We start from the raw sequence: 15,249 nt of genomic DNA on the forward strand, positions 1-15,249 counted from the left end.
TAATTTTGATCTTTAATATTTACATATTGGTGCAATTACATGTAATTTTACACATGCATATTACATTTATATAAACTGGTCTGTACAGAAATATTTTTTCAAATATTTCAATTAATCTCTGGTACCACTCTACTCGGCAACACTTCTAGAATATGGATCAGATGAGTTTAGTCTAAAGAGATGTCTTAGCAAATGTTGTTGGCTATTTACTCTGACCATACACCTCAAAGGGCCCTGTCTGCACTGTGTAGGACAGACATAATGGACTGTACACAACATATTTTCCAAGGCTAAACATTATTTGTATTACCATTGTACTCAACAACACTCTGCTCCTATGCAGTGTAGCAGTCTTTCATCAGGGTAATTTGGATATTAGAAGAATTACAAACCGTTAAGAGGACATTGTGAAGACTAAATGTTTTTCCCATATATACAAATAATGTGTTGTTCCTTTAGTATTTCTAAATGCTTTAACAAGTTTAACGTGGGCGCTTTTATTTTGAAGAAATTCTGATTTGCATACATCGGAAGTAGGTTGGCGGAGTTTCACTATTGCTGCCCAAAGAACACAGATACACGTCGGTCGCTTACGTGGCTGCAGAAGCATTTCGTTTTCCCAAATTCCAAGCAGCAAAGAAGTGGATTTTGCACGGACAATGTTGGCCCGTATTAATATATGAGTAGGCTACCTCATACGGTGCATTTCTTTAAGTATTTTGTAACACATATACACACACATTACTTGTTAATTTCACCGACTGATAAATTAGAGATTACGAATGGAAGTTTTTGCTTTAGTTTGCTGTGGAACTTGTAGAGTGCCGGGCCATTCTCGCTCACAGCTGCTACTTTTCTGACTTTCTTAGCGAAGAAGCTGCAAGTTGAAACAGTGTTTAATTGTCCAAAAATGCCTAATAATGAGGTAAAGCAAAGAAAGAAGACCCCGGCACAGAAACAAAATGACGAAACGCCTGAAACGTCAAAGAACAATTGTGAAGATGAAGTGAAGAAAGTGAAAGCCACAGAAGGAACATGTTCGGATAAAAGTAAAATTGCTTCTTCTCCTTTCCTGGATCTGACAACGCTAACTTGTCTGCTGTCCCTGGTCGTCTGTTTAGGGCTGATGTGGTGAGTCTGCATGCCTTCAGCCTAGCTTTATCACCTGTAAGAATTGTTATTAGAATCAGAGTAGGCAAGACAGCAAATTTGGCTACTTAAATGTGTTTATGTGTGTATCTGTCTCTCTCTCTCATAGGGTTGTATTGGAGCAGAATGCAAGGTTTTCAGATATGGAGGAAAAGTACAAACTACTGTATAGAAAGACTGCAAGTCTCCTTGAAATGGAGGAGGAAGTCATCAAGGTGTCTAAAAAGGTATGTTTGATTTGTATTGGAACTAACAATACATCTTGTTCCATCTTGTTCCCATTGTTCACAGAGATGGGACTAGTACCAAATGCAGAGACAGTCTGTGTCTTTTTGATTTATAAACAGTGTGTGTCATTTGTATTTCTCACGCTTTTTTCTAGTATGCACTACATATTTAAAGGTATTCCTTTCCTTGAGAAATCATGAACACCCGTTTGTTCGGTCGAGTATGTGTTTGCATGTGCACATGTATGCGTTTGTGCATGTGCACATGTATGCGTTTGTGTGTGTGTGTGTGTGTGTGTGTGTGTGTATCAATGTGAATGTTGAGGCCCCCAGAACAGAAACGGCCCTCCCTGTTTTGTGTTGTGGGTGCAGCTTACCGCCTCTGAGGACCACCTACAGGGGGCGCTCTCCACCGTTTCCCTGGCGACCCGACTTGAACAAGACGTCTCCTCCCTCCACGCAGCCGTCATGGCGATGCAGGTCGACGAAGGCTCTGCCTCCCGTGACCTTCAGGCCATCAACACCCGCTTCCTCAATGTCACGGACACCTGGCAGGTGCAGCTGACCACCGTGACCTCTGACCTCACCGCTCTGAAGACGGAGACGCGGGAGGCTCACTGGACGGCCACGCAGCGGGTGAACGAGGCAGAGCAGAGGGCACGGTCGCTGGGCGAGAGGCTGGAGGAGCTGGAAGACAGCAGTCGGAGGAACACCCGTGCCCTGGAGCGCACCGAGGAGCAGGACACGCAGCGGGCCCAGGACCAGCTAGACTGGAACACCAAGCAGGTCCTGAACCTCCAGGATCAAGTCAAGAACCTGATCCGGGTGGACGGCGAGCTGGACTCCCAACTCCAGGAGCACATCCCCCGAGCTCAGCAGTGCCAGGCCCAGCTCCCAGCAGTGGAGGATGCGATCCGCTCTATCCTGAGGCTAGGGGGGGACCTGAGCGGGGCGCAGAGGAGGCTGGAGGAAGTCACCCTCCAGGTGTTTGGGACAGAGGACAGCATGCTCAAAGCCCTGACGGAGATCCTGGACCTCAGGCAGGCACTGAACAACCTCCAGGCCCACCACAGCATCTTGAGGATGGAGGAGGAGCTGGCCGTCACCAAGGAGGGGCTCCAACAGTTGGGCAGGGCAGGGAGGGGGGAGACTGGGACTGTGGAGGGGGAGGGGGAGGGGAGGAGGGAGAGATCGGCCAGCCAGGGGGGGACTGGAACGGGGGAGGGGGAGGGGGGAGAGGACCTTAAGATGGATGACCCATCCCAACCGGACGGACGATGAAGTCAGTGTGTGATGTCATGGTCCCTAACCACAAGGGGAAGGGTGTTATACTTGTTATATTGTCAATGTGCATATCACTTTAAGTTGTTAAAGCATTGTCATTTGTTTTTACAAATATTCTTCTTTTGATCACACTCCACTCAAGCAATCCAATAAGAATTGAGTACTGTCATTCACGCTCCTGCCAGACATAGTACACACTTATACTACTTATTTAGTCTTCCCTTGTCATATTATTATTGCCTCAGTGTTTGAATAAAAGTGTTACAGTTACTCAAGTATTGCATCATGTTTTGTTATATTTAAATTACTTGGTTTTTCATTTTGGCCACACATGTTGTGTGTGAATCTCACACACATGAATGTTCATTCATTAATTATGGTTCATGAATATTCATGAAACATGAATGTTGTGTATCTCACATGGTGAGAAGGCTATTATTGTGCCACATATTATTTTCTAATAAAATTCACACACAAGCCTGTAATTTCTCTCTTATTTCTCTCATTTAAATGTTTGACTGTTCTGTTTAGAATTGTGATGCAAATATAGCTTCCCCTCCCGGCAAGAAGCCCTAAATACATGTGTGTGCCGTTTTCTTGGCTTTTGCTCTTACCATCAGGATTGTAACTTACACATGGACACATGCTACCAATACCAAGTTAATGTTATTAACCTGTCTACTTCTTGCATTATATGACTGCTCTCATGTATAAAATGGCTGCTCTGCCTCTTTGTGTGTGTTTTGCTGCAGTGTGAGAGTGTCCATGCCTTGTTGGAGCACCTTGGAGGGCAGCCAGGGGCTCTCCTGCCCCACTTTGAAGGTCTGGAGAGGGATGTGACCCAGCTGAAGGAGTGGGCGTCTGGCCTGACGGAGCAGCGTGGGCAGCTTCAGGGCAGCCTGGCAGCACTGACTGATGCCATGGGACAAATCGAGAAGCGCACCTCTGCCATCACCAAAGACGTCACCAGCAAGGTTTGACTATTAAAAAAAATGGATTTTTTTTTTGTTGGTCATTGGTTATACAGCATTAATTAAATATATGTTAGATGTGGATTACTTCATGCATTACGTTGTGTGGTGGTTTCATTTTGGGTTTTCCTGCTACAGCTACAGTAGCTCATGAACTTATTAGTATATCTGGGTTTTAGAATGACTCAGAAAGTCCTATTTGTGCTCATCTCCCTCTCCTCCTCCTCTCCCTTTTCTCTTCTGTGCTTATCTTCTAGGTGGCATCTGTGAGAACAGATGTGCGGCGGATGGACGGCCTGCAGTCAGAGGTGGACTCTCTGCTGGAGCACGTGGGTGAGCTGGAGGACCAGACAGCCCAGGCTGAGCGCAGCATGGTCAAACGCATCGGTGACCTTTTGGCCAGCAGCATCGACCGCATCCAGGGCCTCCGCGCCGCCTCAGACAGGAACGGTCAGACATTGGAGCAGCTCCGCCGACGCCTCCCAGACCTGGCTACCGCTGACCACCTGCTCTCTGAGCGCCTGAGAGAGCTGGAGGCCAACCGCGCCCGTGTGATCCGCACGGTCACCTTCGCAGGCGACCTCAAGCCCAAGGTGGCGGCCATCAAACAGGACTTTAGGGCGATGGAGCCTCAGCTGGCGGACCTGACCCTCCGGATAGGGAGACTGGCCGAGGATCTGATGAAGAGGGAGGAGGATATCGCTGAGCTCAGACGGACATTTGATAACTTGACTGCTGTTGAGGGGGAATTGAGTTCTGTGACCAAACAGTATAGCCATATATCTGAGATGTCAGATGTTGGAGCGATGCTTTTACAAGCAGATGTGAGCAAGGCACTACCTCAAAGTCAGCAGCCTGGAGAGTGAAGGAGTCCTTTTTATGAGCAGTAGGTATACAGATTGGATAACTATGGTTGATGTTGACACCAAAAGTTCCTTTATAAATACATGAAAAGCAATGTGTAAGTATAATACAATTGTCTTTATTAATTGGAATTTGAATCTTAATGGAACTGTTGGTGCCAAAATGGCCCCTGTTCCAATTTGAAATCTCTAGCACTGTGTATAGGTTAGTGTGCCGACTGTACATCTGTGGCCAACTACCATCAGGACCAAAGTGGTGGCAACAAAACCTAGCCAACCACAAGGCGAGGTTATGCAACACTACCTAGCCAACCACAAGGTGAGGTTATGCAATTTAACAGAGATATGGACTGAGGCCCCTTCTCAATTGTTAGAAACTCAGTAAGCGATTACTTCCTGTTTGCCACTCTTCCATCATTCAAAAGGCACAAATACGCTGTTGTGGGCTTTAGAGGAGTATTTCTCCCGAAAGCTTGATAATGACCCTACATAATTTATTGTTTTATTGTTCTATTTTGTAATTTTCTTTTGCTATTTTGTTGATATGTTGCTTATATATATATTGTTGTTTTTATGTCCCGTGCACAAACCTCACCAAGTCAATTTCCTGTATGTGCAAATACACTTGGCCAAATAAAAGAATTCTGATTCTGATTCTGAGTAAGTGGCTAGTGGGGTGGCAAAAAGTGCACCAAGGATTAGTTAGTGAAACTGGGCCTGGCTTGCTTCCAGTGCTGTGTGTAGTTGTGTGTATTGCTTCTTAAATTATTGCCTTAAAATGTTCCCATCCCGGGAGGTACCTTGAGAATACATCTTGGTTCATAGTTTTGGAATGCGAACAAAAAATTTGAGCTGAGTTTCTCCCTCAGTCAGTCAGACCAATCTTAAGGTCGTAACAGCAGTTAACCTGTGTGTCACCAGGAGTTAAAAGGGACCAGGAGAGTGAAAGTGTTGCAGATAAATGTGTTCTATAGAGATGTATTTAATAAAGACAAATAAAGTAATTTCTGTGCTTACTTACTTACCTGTCTGCTACACTCTTTCAGGGGGTTGCAATGTTAGAATGCAGAGATTGAATGTCTCCATCAAAGGTGGTTCCTGAGATTCCCTATGGGTGGGGCTGTTGGCAACTGGATCATTATCTTCCTGAATTCCATGTGAGATATTGCCTATTGGTTTCACCATTCAGAAATGAAAACACTTTTTATGCATAATCCCCCTATTTCAGGGTACCCAAAAGTAATGGGATAGATTTATGAAATGTCAAATTAAACACTCATTTAGTATTTGATCAACAATCCTTTGCATGCAATAACTGCTTGAAGTCTGCGACCCATTGACCCCACCAGACACTGGGTATATTCTCTAGTGATGCTCTGCCAGGCCTGTACTGCAGCCATCTTCAGTTGTTGTTTGTTTGTTGATGTCTTTTTGCCTAAAATCGTATCATTGGGAAATGAAATACATGTTCAAGTGGATTTTAATCTGAAGATTGACTTGGCCAGTTCATAACTTTCCACTTTTTGGCCCTGAAAAACTCCCTAGTTGCTATGGCAGGATGTTTGGGGTCATTGTCTTACTGTATGATGAAGCACCATCCAATGACTTTGGAGGTATTTGCTTGTACTCACAGACAATTTGTTTCTATACACTTCAGAATTAACTCTGGTGCTGCTGTCAGCAGTTACAATCATCAATAAAGACATGTGAGCCAGTTCTAGTGGCAGCGATACATGCCCAAAACTAACACCCTCTGCACCATGTTTCACAGAAGAGGTGGTATGCTGTAAATCTTGGGCAGATCCTTTTTTCTCCAAACTTTCCTCTTGCAATAAATTTGGTACATGATAATATTCATATTATCAGTCTACAATACCTTTTTCCAGACCTCTGCAGGTTCTTTAGGTACCTTTTAGCAAATTGTAACCTGACTAACTAGTGGTTTGCACCTTGCAGTGAAGTGTCTGTAGTTTTACTGGTGAAGTATTCTATGGATAGTAGTCTCTGACACATTCACGCCTACCTCCTGGAGAGTGTTCCTGATCTGTGGGACAGTTGTTTTGGGGTTTTATGGTGAGCATTCTTCGGTCATCCACTGTAGAAGTCTGCCTTGGCCTACCAGCCTGTTTGCGATAGTTGAGCTCATCAGAGCTTTTTTCATTTTAATTATGTTACAAAACTGTTGATTTTGGCAAGCCTAAGGTTTTGTCTTTGTTTTTTTTCAGATTTTTCAGCCTAGTAATGGCTTCCTTGACTTTCATTGATGTGTTTTTGGTCCTCATGTTGACAGACACCAATAGAAAACTCCAAAGGCAAATGCTAAGCCGAGTACATTGACTGCTCTCTGATGCCTGCAGAAATGATGTGACAGAACATACCTGACTAACCAGAAACACCTGTCAAATTGTCCCATTGCCTTTGGGTAACCTAAAATAGGGGGACTACGCATAAAAAGTGTTGTAATTTCTGAATAATGAAACCAATATGTACACAAATACCATCAAATAAAAGCTGAGAATCGCTACTTTAACCTCATAGTAATTGATTCAAATTCTAACTTTTGGAGTATAGAGCCAAAATAAGAGAAAATGCTTCACTGTCCTATTACTTACGCAGGGCACTGTAGATGTCTGGTCACATAATAAATCGTAATATATTTGAAATACATATTTAAAATGCTTTATCGGGGTGTGTTTCAAGTGGACTACATTGTAGTCGCTTGTCAAATCTCACAGCACCTGGATAATTGTTTAATATATTGGCTAGCTGCATTATATGATGTAGCAATCTGATATCAGGCTGCGCAGTCGATGACGTGGCATGCAACCATTGGTTGCTGCACGCTTTGCTAGTCTACCTGGAACGTGCCCATTGGTTGCTTTGCTCTTGCACCCTCTTGAAGAAGCCCCAGGTGCTCTACTGAAACAGGAACATGCACCTCTGAATACCCCATGTCCAATCACCAAAGGCTAACACTACCTATTTCAACCTGATAAATAATAAATCTTTCACAATGACAAACATTTATTTAAATGGAAGTAGTGAACCTACACATAGCTGGCATTCTTCAATGACAACGTGACAATAGGAAACAGATGGCACAGTTAACATTCTTTGCCAAAAGAGCAGTTTAACACCATACCACCAAGTTTTTGCTGTAGGCACATGTGGTACAGGTTACACTACTCACTGCAGTCATGCTTTGAACTGTCACAATCCTATTATAAGAGTGATGCCACAGAGAGATACAAAAACAAAGTGTTCTCCACATGTGGGATCTGCTGTCAGTGTTAAGTTTGTGTACAGTATTTAAGCTGCATGTTTGCATCTACATGCCTTGTTGAGCTGTGGCACACCCATTAATGGAAAACTAATTGGTTTTGAGGAGCCTTTCAGGAAATGATTGAATCATCCTCAAGGAATTTCAACGCCAATGAGTTCTATTCTCACTTCAGATGAAAGTAATTACTTTCAGAGTAAGGCAATAAATCACCTCACTGGCTGTTCCTGCAGTGTCTGCTAATGAAATATTCCAATTTGTTTTTAATGAAGCACCACACTCACTTTAAGTCCACTTATATGCTCTGAAGTGCCAGAGAGGGTGTTTAAATAAACTAGAGAGTGTTTTCACCTTGCAGTCTCTTACCATGGTCTTTATCCAATCGTCTTCAAACAGGAAATGGGCTGTCTCACTGCCTTTGAGTGGATGTGGGTGCTTAACCTCTTGGATCAGGATGCCTCACCTGGGTGTAGGTTTGATCCCTGCTGGGACCATAAACTTGTTTCCACTCACTGTACTGTGAGTTGTTTTGGATAAAAGCTGAATGGCATTTATACTATTCTATGATCATCTTCTTCTTGTGATTACGCATGTGTGGTGAGTGTTCTGGTGCAACATCGTAGCCATGTATCACCCAGGTGGGGATGACAGATTGGTAGAAATTCACATGATTGCATTGAATAATAAGGAGCCATAACGGCGATGTGGTCATACAGTTTTTATTTTTTGTAACAAAACACAATCAGTAAACCATGACACGCTCGACAAAAGAGCTTATATTGCAGATAGGTTTGTGAAACAACCCTGGTGTAACAGAAATTCAAAATGAAAAATAAAACAATAATAATAATATTACAAAAAAAAACAGTGCAGGTTGAGTGTTGATTTAATTCACAGTCCATTTCTCCAAATCTACCTTACCACCCTCCTGAAAACTACACCTTTTTATTCTCATTTTTTCCCACCTTTTCAACCACAGCGGGGGCCTTTGGTGCTTTGGACAAGGCCTCCAGGAAGGTCATGGTCTTCTCCAGTGCACTCTGCATGGTTGAGATAGCCTTATCGTGGCTCTCAAGTTTGGCGGCTTTGTCCATCAAGCCATCCACTGTGTTCTTGAGTGTCTCCAGATCCTTTCTGGATTCCTGGCTGTCTGACTTGATGCTTTTCTCCTGGGCAGCTAGCTTCTCCTCCACCTCCTCTACCTGCTGGCCCAGGCTGGAGTCCTTGGAGGCCAACTTGGACTGAGAGCTGCCCAGAGCAGCCACGTTGGACTGCAGCTCCCCCAGGCTGCTCCTCAGCAATTCTAGCTCCCCCTGCAGGCCAGTCCTGGCCTTGTCTGCAGCCTGCCCCTGGGCGGCGAGTGTGCTCTCATGAGAGTCATACTTAGCAAGCAGAGACTCAACTCTGGAGGTGAGGTCTGACAGCGACACCACCAGGGACTCTCCGCTGTCCTCCGCTGCCTTTACTCGGACCTCTAGGTTGTCGCCCCTCTTCTCGGCCCGGGTGGCTTCCGCCTGCTGCTCTTTCTCCAGGCTCTGGATGGCATCGGTGGCCTGATCCAACCCCCCTTGCAGACTCTGGGTCTCCACAATCAGGGCCTGGACGCCGGCCTCCGCCCCAGTCAACGACTGCCTCAGGTTCCCGGCTGTCTCCTGCACAAGCGACCTTATGGTCTCCACTTCCTGCGACAGCGAGGCCACTTCCTGGTTGCGAGTCTGGAGCTCGGCTCCCACCGCGCTGATCTGGTCTCTCAGAGAGTCGGCGGAGGACTCTGCGGCGTTCTTGGCGGCGCTGAGTTCCGCCACGTTGTTGACAATGGCGGACAGCTCCCGTTTGAGCAGCGCCGGGTCCTCCTGGTCGTCCAGACGGGCCTTGATTTCAGTCAGCTGGCCCTGAGCCTCGCCCTGGGCCTCAGTGAACTCAGCCACGCTGGCCGCGATGGAGCCACTCAGCTCGGCCAAGCGCTCCTCCACGGTGCTCTCCAGGGAGGAGAAGTCCCGCTCGCGAGCCTCCTTCACCTCCCTGATGCCCTCTGAGAGGTCGCGGAGCAGCTCATTCTGCAGCCTCTGGAGGGCCTCCTCCACCCGCCTCGTCTCCCCCTCGCCCCTCCGCACCGCCCGGCTCGCCACCTCCAGCTCGGCCCGCGTGGTGCCCAGGGCCGACTCCAGCCCGTCCACTGATCCCCGCACAGAATCCACCTGGACAGGGAGGGAAAACCATGAGGCATCAATACATGTCAGGGCCGCAACTCTACTGGATCTCTGGTCAAGGTACTACGAGGGTCCAGGGCCTGTATATATTGTATAGCATTATAACAAGTTAATAATCAATTATTAATGAATGATGTTAATGATGATAATAATAATATAATGTATTACCATCATTGATAATAATAAGCACATAGTAGCTTACCACACAGGTTCAAAAATATGTATGTATCAACTTAAATGGTTTTAAAACGTGTGTGCAAGGTGTACTTGTTGAGTACAGGTACATTCCAAAACTGTACATTGGGTTCTGGATGAAAGAGCCAATCCCTGACTAGACATTTGCATGACAAAAAAGAAAGTGTGTGTGTGTGTGTGTGTCTGTTTTGATAAGGATTATAGTTTTAAAATGGAAAGCTACAGGTTATTCATACAGCTTAACAACATAAACAAGTTTACATGAGACATTCAATGCATGTTCTGTGTTCCACTTGTGACTGTGTGCTCATGGCTTATATAGACATTATTGAACTACATTTGAATGTGGGATTTCAAACTTTTGCCTAAAGGGTTTGTCTATGCAGAGAAGTTAAGAATACGTTTTGAAAAGTAGGTGTTGTTCCATTACATAATGTTGCTATCATTTCTCTGTGGTGTACATGGTAAAAAAAAAAATGGTGTGCGGCAGCATCCAGTTCAAACTGGCCTGGAAGATATTCATCTGTGCAGAAACTGTTGGTAGGCCTACATGATGGGTTGAAAAAAGGCGAATGTATGAATGAATAAATGAACAAATGAACGAATGATGAATGAATGAATGCTGAAACATAGCATGATCTTAACAAGACAGCAAATGTTAGGCAACAGAAAGACATTTACCTAGCAACACCAATATAACCCTGAACTTTATAGAAACAAAGAAAACAGAAAAAAACAACGTTGCAGGTTCCTTGTGCCAACTCATCAAGCTGGGGAGGGGAGGGGAGGGGAGGGGGGTCTCTCTCCTAAGCATTTTCTCATTAAAACATTCAGAATGACACATTTAAGTGGTTCTCAATGTCACCCCATCCTTATCTACCCTGTTCAGCTCCTAATCTGCTTGTCTTATCTCGTCCTTGCCATTAAAAGCGTATTAAGCGACATGGCTTGTTTGTCCTATTGATCGACCTACCTGTTGAAGAACAGTCTCTAGTTGACGCGCCAGGTCGGCGGTGTTCCGTACACTCTCTTCATTTCTGCTGCTGATCTGATGGACTTCTTCAAGAACTTGCTGTAGATAAAAAGCGGCGAAGCCCGCGGCAGCAACTAAAGCAATATAACATAAAACGGCTACTAGTTTGACACAGCTCCCCGACCCTGACCCTGGGGTGGACGGGCTGACAACCCCATTACTAACTTTAGGAGTTTTCTTCGCCACGTCATCTTGGTTAGATGAAACATTCTTTTCGCTCGAACTCTGCTTGTTTCTGTGTTTAGCAGTCATATCTGATCTGGACTTCTAGCAGTGAGGTCTGAAACAGTGAGGAGGGTCGCTGGTCTGGAGATGTAGAGATGTTTCCAGTGTGGGACACCCAGCAGCGTATCAGAGGGCGCGTCGTGTCCGTCCTGGGGCTGTGTGGTGGAGGTATGCCGAGAGGGGGGCGTCTCTCTCTCTCTCTCTCTCTCTCTCTCTGTACAACCAATTTCCACGGCTGCAACACTGTTGGCTTTACATGTCCCGTTTGGAATTATGCAATGAAATTGTAAGCATGTTACATAACAAACAAAAAACATCCAAGTCCTAATGCTCTCTTTGGATAGCATAGTTGGGAGGACGTTTGGGAGTCGGGCCCTACTTGTGCTTCATATCTTGATAAATTGTTATTTCTTTTTGTAGCCTACAGTTGGTTTAGTGTGTGTAGGTTCAGGTCTACTGAGAGCCCTGTTTCTAATATAAGCCCCAGTCAGTCCTATAAGATAACACCACCATAGAGCTTTAAAACATATAGGAATTCCAAAATAAAATTTTGTTTAGATATATTTTCATTGCCAAATTTTATGACAACGTTAAACTTCTATGCCTAGTTCATGACCAGCGGTTTAAAGATCCATTCAAATAATAGAGGATGTTGGTGGACTTTTTTCTACTCTCACTTGCTCCTCCCTTCATACGTGGCAGCTAAAACTTGGCCGACATCCTTCCAGTTTGCCTAGTTCCCTCACTCCAAAGCAATAGGCTGCCCTCCATGAAAATGCCTTCAAAGAACAAAGCATCTGAAAATATTTTTGAATGTCCCGAAATGGCACAGGATAGACTAAACATATTTATAATCCTGATTTGACTTTTTTTTTTTTTTTTTAAAGCTTTATTTATTTTTTTAACTCAGACACATATTTGACAGAATTGCAGAATAATTCAGCCACATATTTGACAGAAAGATGACAAAACATAATTCATACACATATTTATTCCTTTTACCATAGTCCTTAAAAATAGAATTGCTGTCACTTCCTCAACATGCATTAGACTAAGGATTTGGTTACACATCAAGTCTTATGTGGGTCTACAGACACAAGGGAATACAAAAATGTGAACCGTCCACATTTTTCTATTGGAGGAGTGATGGCTTTACTCCTCTGCCACAATAGAATTTGACATATCTCAAGACTGTGGTTTTACATTTGTTCACAACATAGGCCGTAGGGTGAAAAATATAAGACATATTTCAAAAATGAAATAAAGTTGCTGTGACTTCCTGGCATGATGTAATATCCCAAAGCCTACCTTCAAAATATATCATAATATGATTATGAATTCCTTAATGTATGCGATTGCCTACTTCACCCATGCTTTGAGCTGGCCCAATCAGAAAACTATCCATTAACCGTGTTAATAATAATGTTGTCATCTTTTTTTTTTTTCTCTGTATTATTATTATTTTATTTTATTTTTTGTTGAAGAAAGTGAATCGGGGCATCCATTAAACCGTTACATTTGTATGGCCTTATGTATTTGATGCTGTCCCATTCTTATATTCATATTCAACATATATAGAGACGATATATAGATCCTTTCCCTAAAAAATGTGAAGCTTGGGCTTTGGATGGTACATCAAACCACACCTCCAAGAAACAAATCTCCTTCTCAGTTGTATTTTGTTTTAAACAAGGCCCAAATCAGCCAGTGGAGTCCCATTTTAATGAGATTAGCCCTGAAAGAGGCTAACTGACTCTGCACACTTCACCATTGTCTGATATGACTAAAAGACAGTCTGTCAGATTTAGTGAAAATACAGAACACATTAATATCATCAAGTTCCAGAGCCTATTGAGTAATGTTGGGATTCAAACCAACACAGATACATTGCCCTGCTTAAGTAATGGCACATTGTCTTTTCTTTTGGCTCTATACTCCAAAAGTTTGGATTTGAAATCAAACAATTACGATGAGGATAATTCTGAGCTTCTCAGCTCTTATTTGATGGAATTATTGTACGTATTGGTTTCACCATTTAGAAATGACAACACTTTTTATACATAGTTCCCCTATTTCAGGGCATCAAAAGTAATGGGACAATTGGCTTGACAGAAGTTTCTGGTGAGTCAGGTGTGTTCCGTCACATAATTTGTGCAGGCATAAGAGAGCTGTCAACGTCTAGTTTTGATTCTAGGCTTTGTGCTTGCCTTTCAAGTCTACTATTGGTCAACACATGATTTATAGCCTAACACTTCATCTGCGAAACATGGTGGAAGGGCTGTTATGGTTTGGGCATGTATAGTACAGTCTGCTGTACAGTCTGCTGAAGTACAAGCAAATGCCTCCAAATTCATTGGATGGTTGTTTCATCATAAAGTAAGACAATGACCCAAAACATACTGCCATAGCAACTAGGGAGTTTTTTAGGGCCAAAAAGTGTAAAGTTGTTGACTGGCCAGGTCAATCTTCAGATTTATATCCAATTGAATGTGCATTTCATTTCCTGATGATAAGATGTTAGGCAAAAAAACCTCAAAACAAACAACTGCAGATGGCTGCAGTATAGAGAGAAGATACCCAGCGTCTGGTGGGGTCAATAGGTCGCAGACTTCAGGCAGTTATTGCATACAAAGGACTGTCAACCAAATACTAAACATGAGTGCTTAATTTGGACATTATATGAATCTGTCCCATTACTTTTGGTTCTTGAAATAGGGGGACTATGTATACAAAGTGTTTCAGTAATTTCTGAATGGTGAAACCGACATGTACAATACCGTCAAATAACAGCTGACAATCTATACTTTAACCTCAAAGTAATCGTTTGATTTCAAATCTTTGGAGTAGGCAAATTGTGTGTGTGTGTGTGTGTGTGTGTGTGTGTGTGTATGTGTGTGTGTGTGTGTGTGTGTGTGTATCCCACTGCAACAGGACAAACAGTGAAAAAACTGTGGAAATCCCCCTCTCTCTCTCTCTCTCTCTTTCTCTCTCTCTCTCTCTCTCTCTCTCTCTCTCTCTCTCTCTCTCTCTCTCTCTCTCTCTCTCTCTCTCTCTCTATCCATCCCCTCTCTCTGCCTGCTGGAGGCACTGTTGTTCATGAAATACCCATTGAGCTTTAGTTTCCTTTAAATGTGCCCCAACAAACACCCCCTTTTCACAGTGACTCTCAATGTCCCAAAGTAAGTCTCCCAATGTAATGTGTCCGCATGACCGTGTATACCAACATTCACCCAAGTTCTGAAACAAGTTCTGTTATTTTTGTGCAATTGTACCTGTATATTTCTGTGGAAATAAGGAGTTATTTGGCCTACTGTGGACCAATTTACAGCTCACAGTCATAACTACTCCTCTGAAAACTAAGGCATATAGTGGTGTATAAAAAGCGAACAGTAGCCTAGTTTGCAATGGAAAATAACTGTCATGCTTTTTCTAGGGTAGGAATGAAGCAGCCGACTCATCGACCACATTATGGAAAAAGCAATTATGGTTGGGTCAACTTCCAATAAGAATCCATGTACAGGGCCTTGTCAGAGTAATTTCTGAGTCATCTATGTTCCAAGGCCCTGGTGAGGGGCATCCATCTGCAGATTCAGATCCCGGTCCTGTGAGGTGCTGTACAGCACCCTGCAGGACCCCATACATTTTTTTTATGCTTTACGGTTAAACAAAATGTTTATGTTAGACAGCTTGCTGTCACACCAATTAATGTAGTTTTATATGACAGGATAACCCAAATCAAATATTTAAAACATTATTATTTATTCAAACTTAGAGGCATTGGAAAGAGGCCAATAGCAAGTTTAATGTAGGTG

At 43.6% G+C, this 15,249-nt stretch overlaps 2 protein-coding genes across 2 annotated transcripts; one reads left to right on the forward strand and one right to left on the reverse strand.

The window, feature by feature from the left end:
• Window positions 1-609: 609 nt before the first annotated feature.
• ikbip (IKBKB interacting protein) lies at window positions 610-5,148 on the forward strand. The gene is made up of 4 exons (XM_083692022.1): window positions 610-1,131; window positions 1,259-1,376; window positions 3,413-3,634; window positions 3,889-5,148. The coding sequence occupies exons 1-4, from the start codon at window positions 911-913 to the stop codon at window positions 4,495-4,497; spliced, it is 1,170 nt and encodes a 389-aa protein (XP_083548148.1). The 5' UTR covers window positions 610-910; the 3' UTR covers window positions 4,498-5,148.
• A 3,335-nt stretch (window positions 5,149-8,483) lies between these two features.
• On the reverse strand, window positions 8,484-11,636 carry ckap4 (cytoskeleton associated protein 4). The gene is made up of 2 exons (XM_083692489.1): window positions 11,153-11,636; window positions 8,484-9,972 (listed from the first exon to the last, which is right to left on the reverse strand). The coding sequence occupies exons 1-2, from the start codon at window positions 11,462-11,464 to the stop codon at window positions 8,710-8,712; spliced, it is 1,575 nt and encodes a 524-aa protein (XP_083548615.1). The 5' UTR covers window positions 11,465-11,636; the 3' UTR covers window positions 8,484-8,709.
• Between the last annotated feature and the right edge of the window lie 3,613 nt (window positions 11,637-15,249).

The sequence above is a fragment of the Argentina silus genome (assembly GCF_951799395.1).
Source record: "Argentina silus genome assembly, chromosome: 20".
NCBI lineage: Eukaryota > Metazoa > Chordata > Actinopteri > Argentiniformes > Argentinidae > Argentina > Argentina silus.

Coding starts and splice junctions, on each gene's coding strand:
- ikbip (XM_083692022.1), top strand. CDS start 911: ATGCCTAATAATGAGGTAAAGCAAAGAAAGAAGACCCCGGCACAGAAA. Junction 1,132..1,258: donor GTCTGTTTAGGGCTGATGTG/GTGAGTCTGCAT, acceptor TCTCTCTCATAG/GGTTGTATTGGAGCAGAATG. Junction 3,635..3,888: donor CCAAAGACGTCACCAGCAAG/GTTTGACTATTA, acceptor CTTATCTTCTAG/GTGGCATCTGTGAGAACAGA.
- ckap4 (XM_083692489.1), bottom strand. CDS start 11,464: ATGACTGCTAAACACAGAAACAAGCAGAGTTCGAGCGAAAAGAATGTT. Junction 9,973..11,152: donor TAGAGACTGTTCTTCAACAG/GTAGGTCGATCA, acceptor CTCCCTGTCCAG/GTGGATTCTGTGCGGGGATC.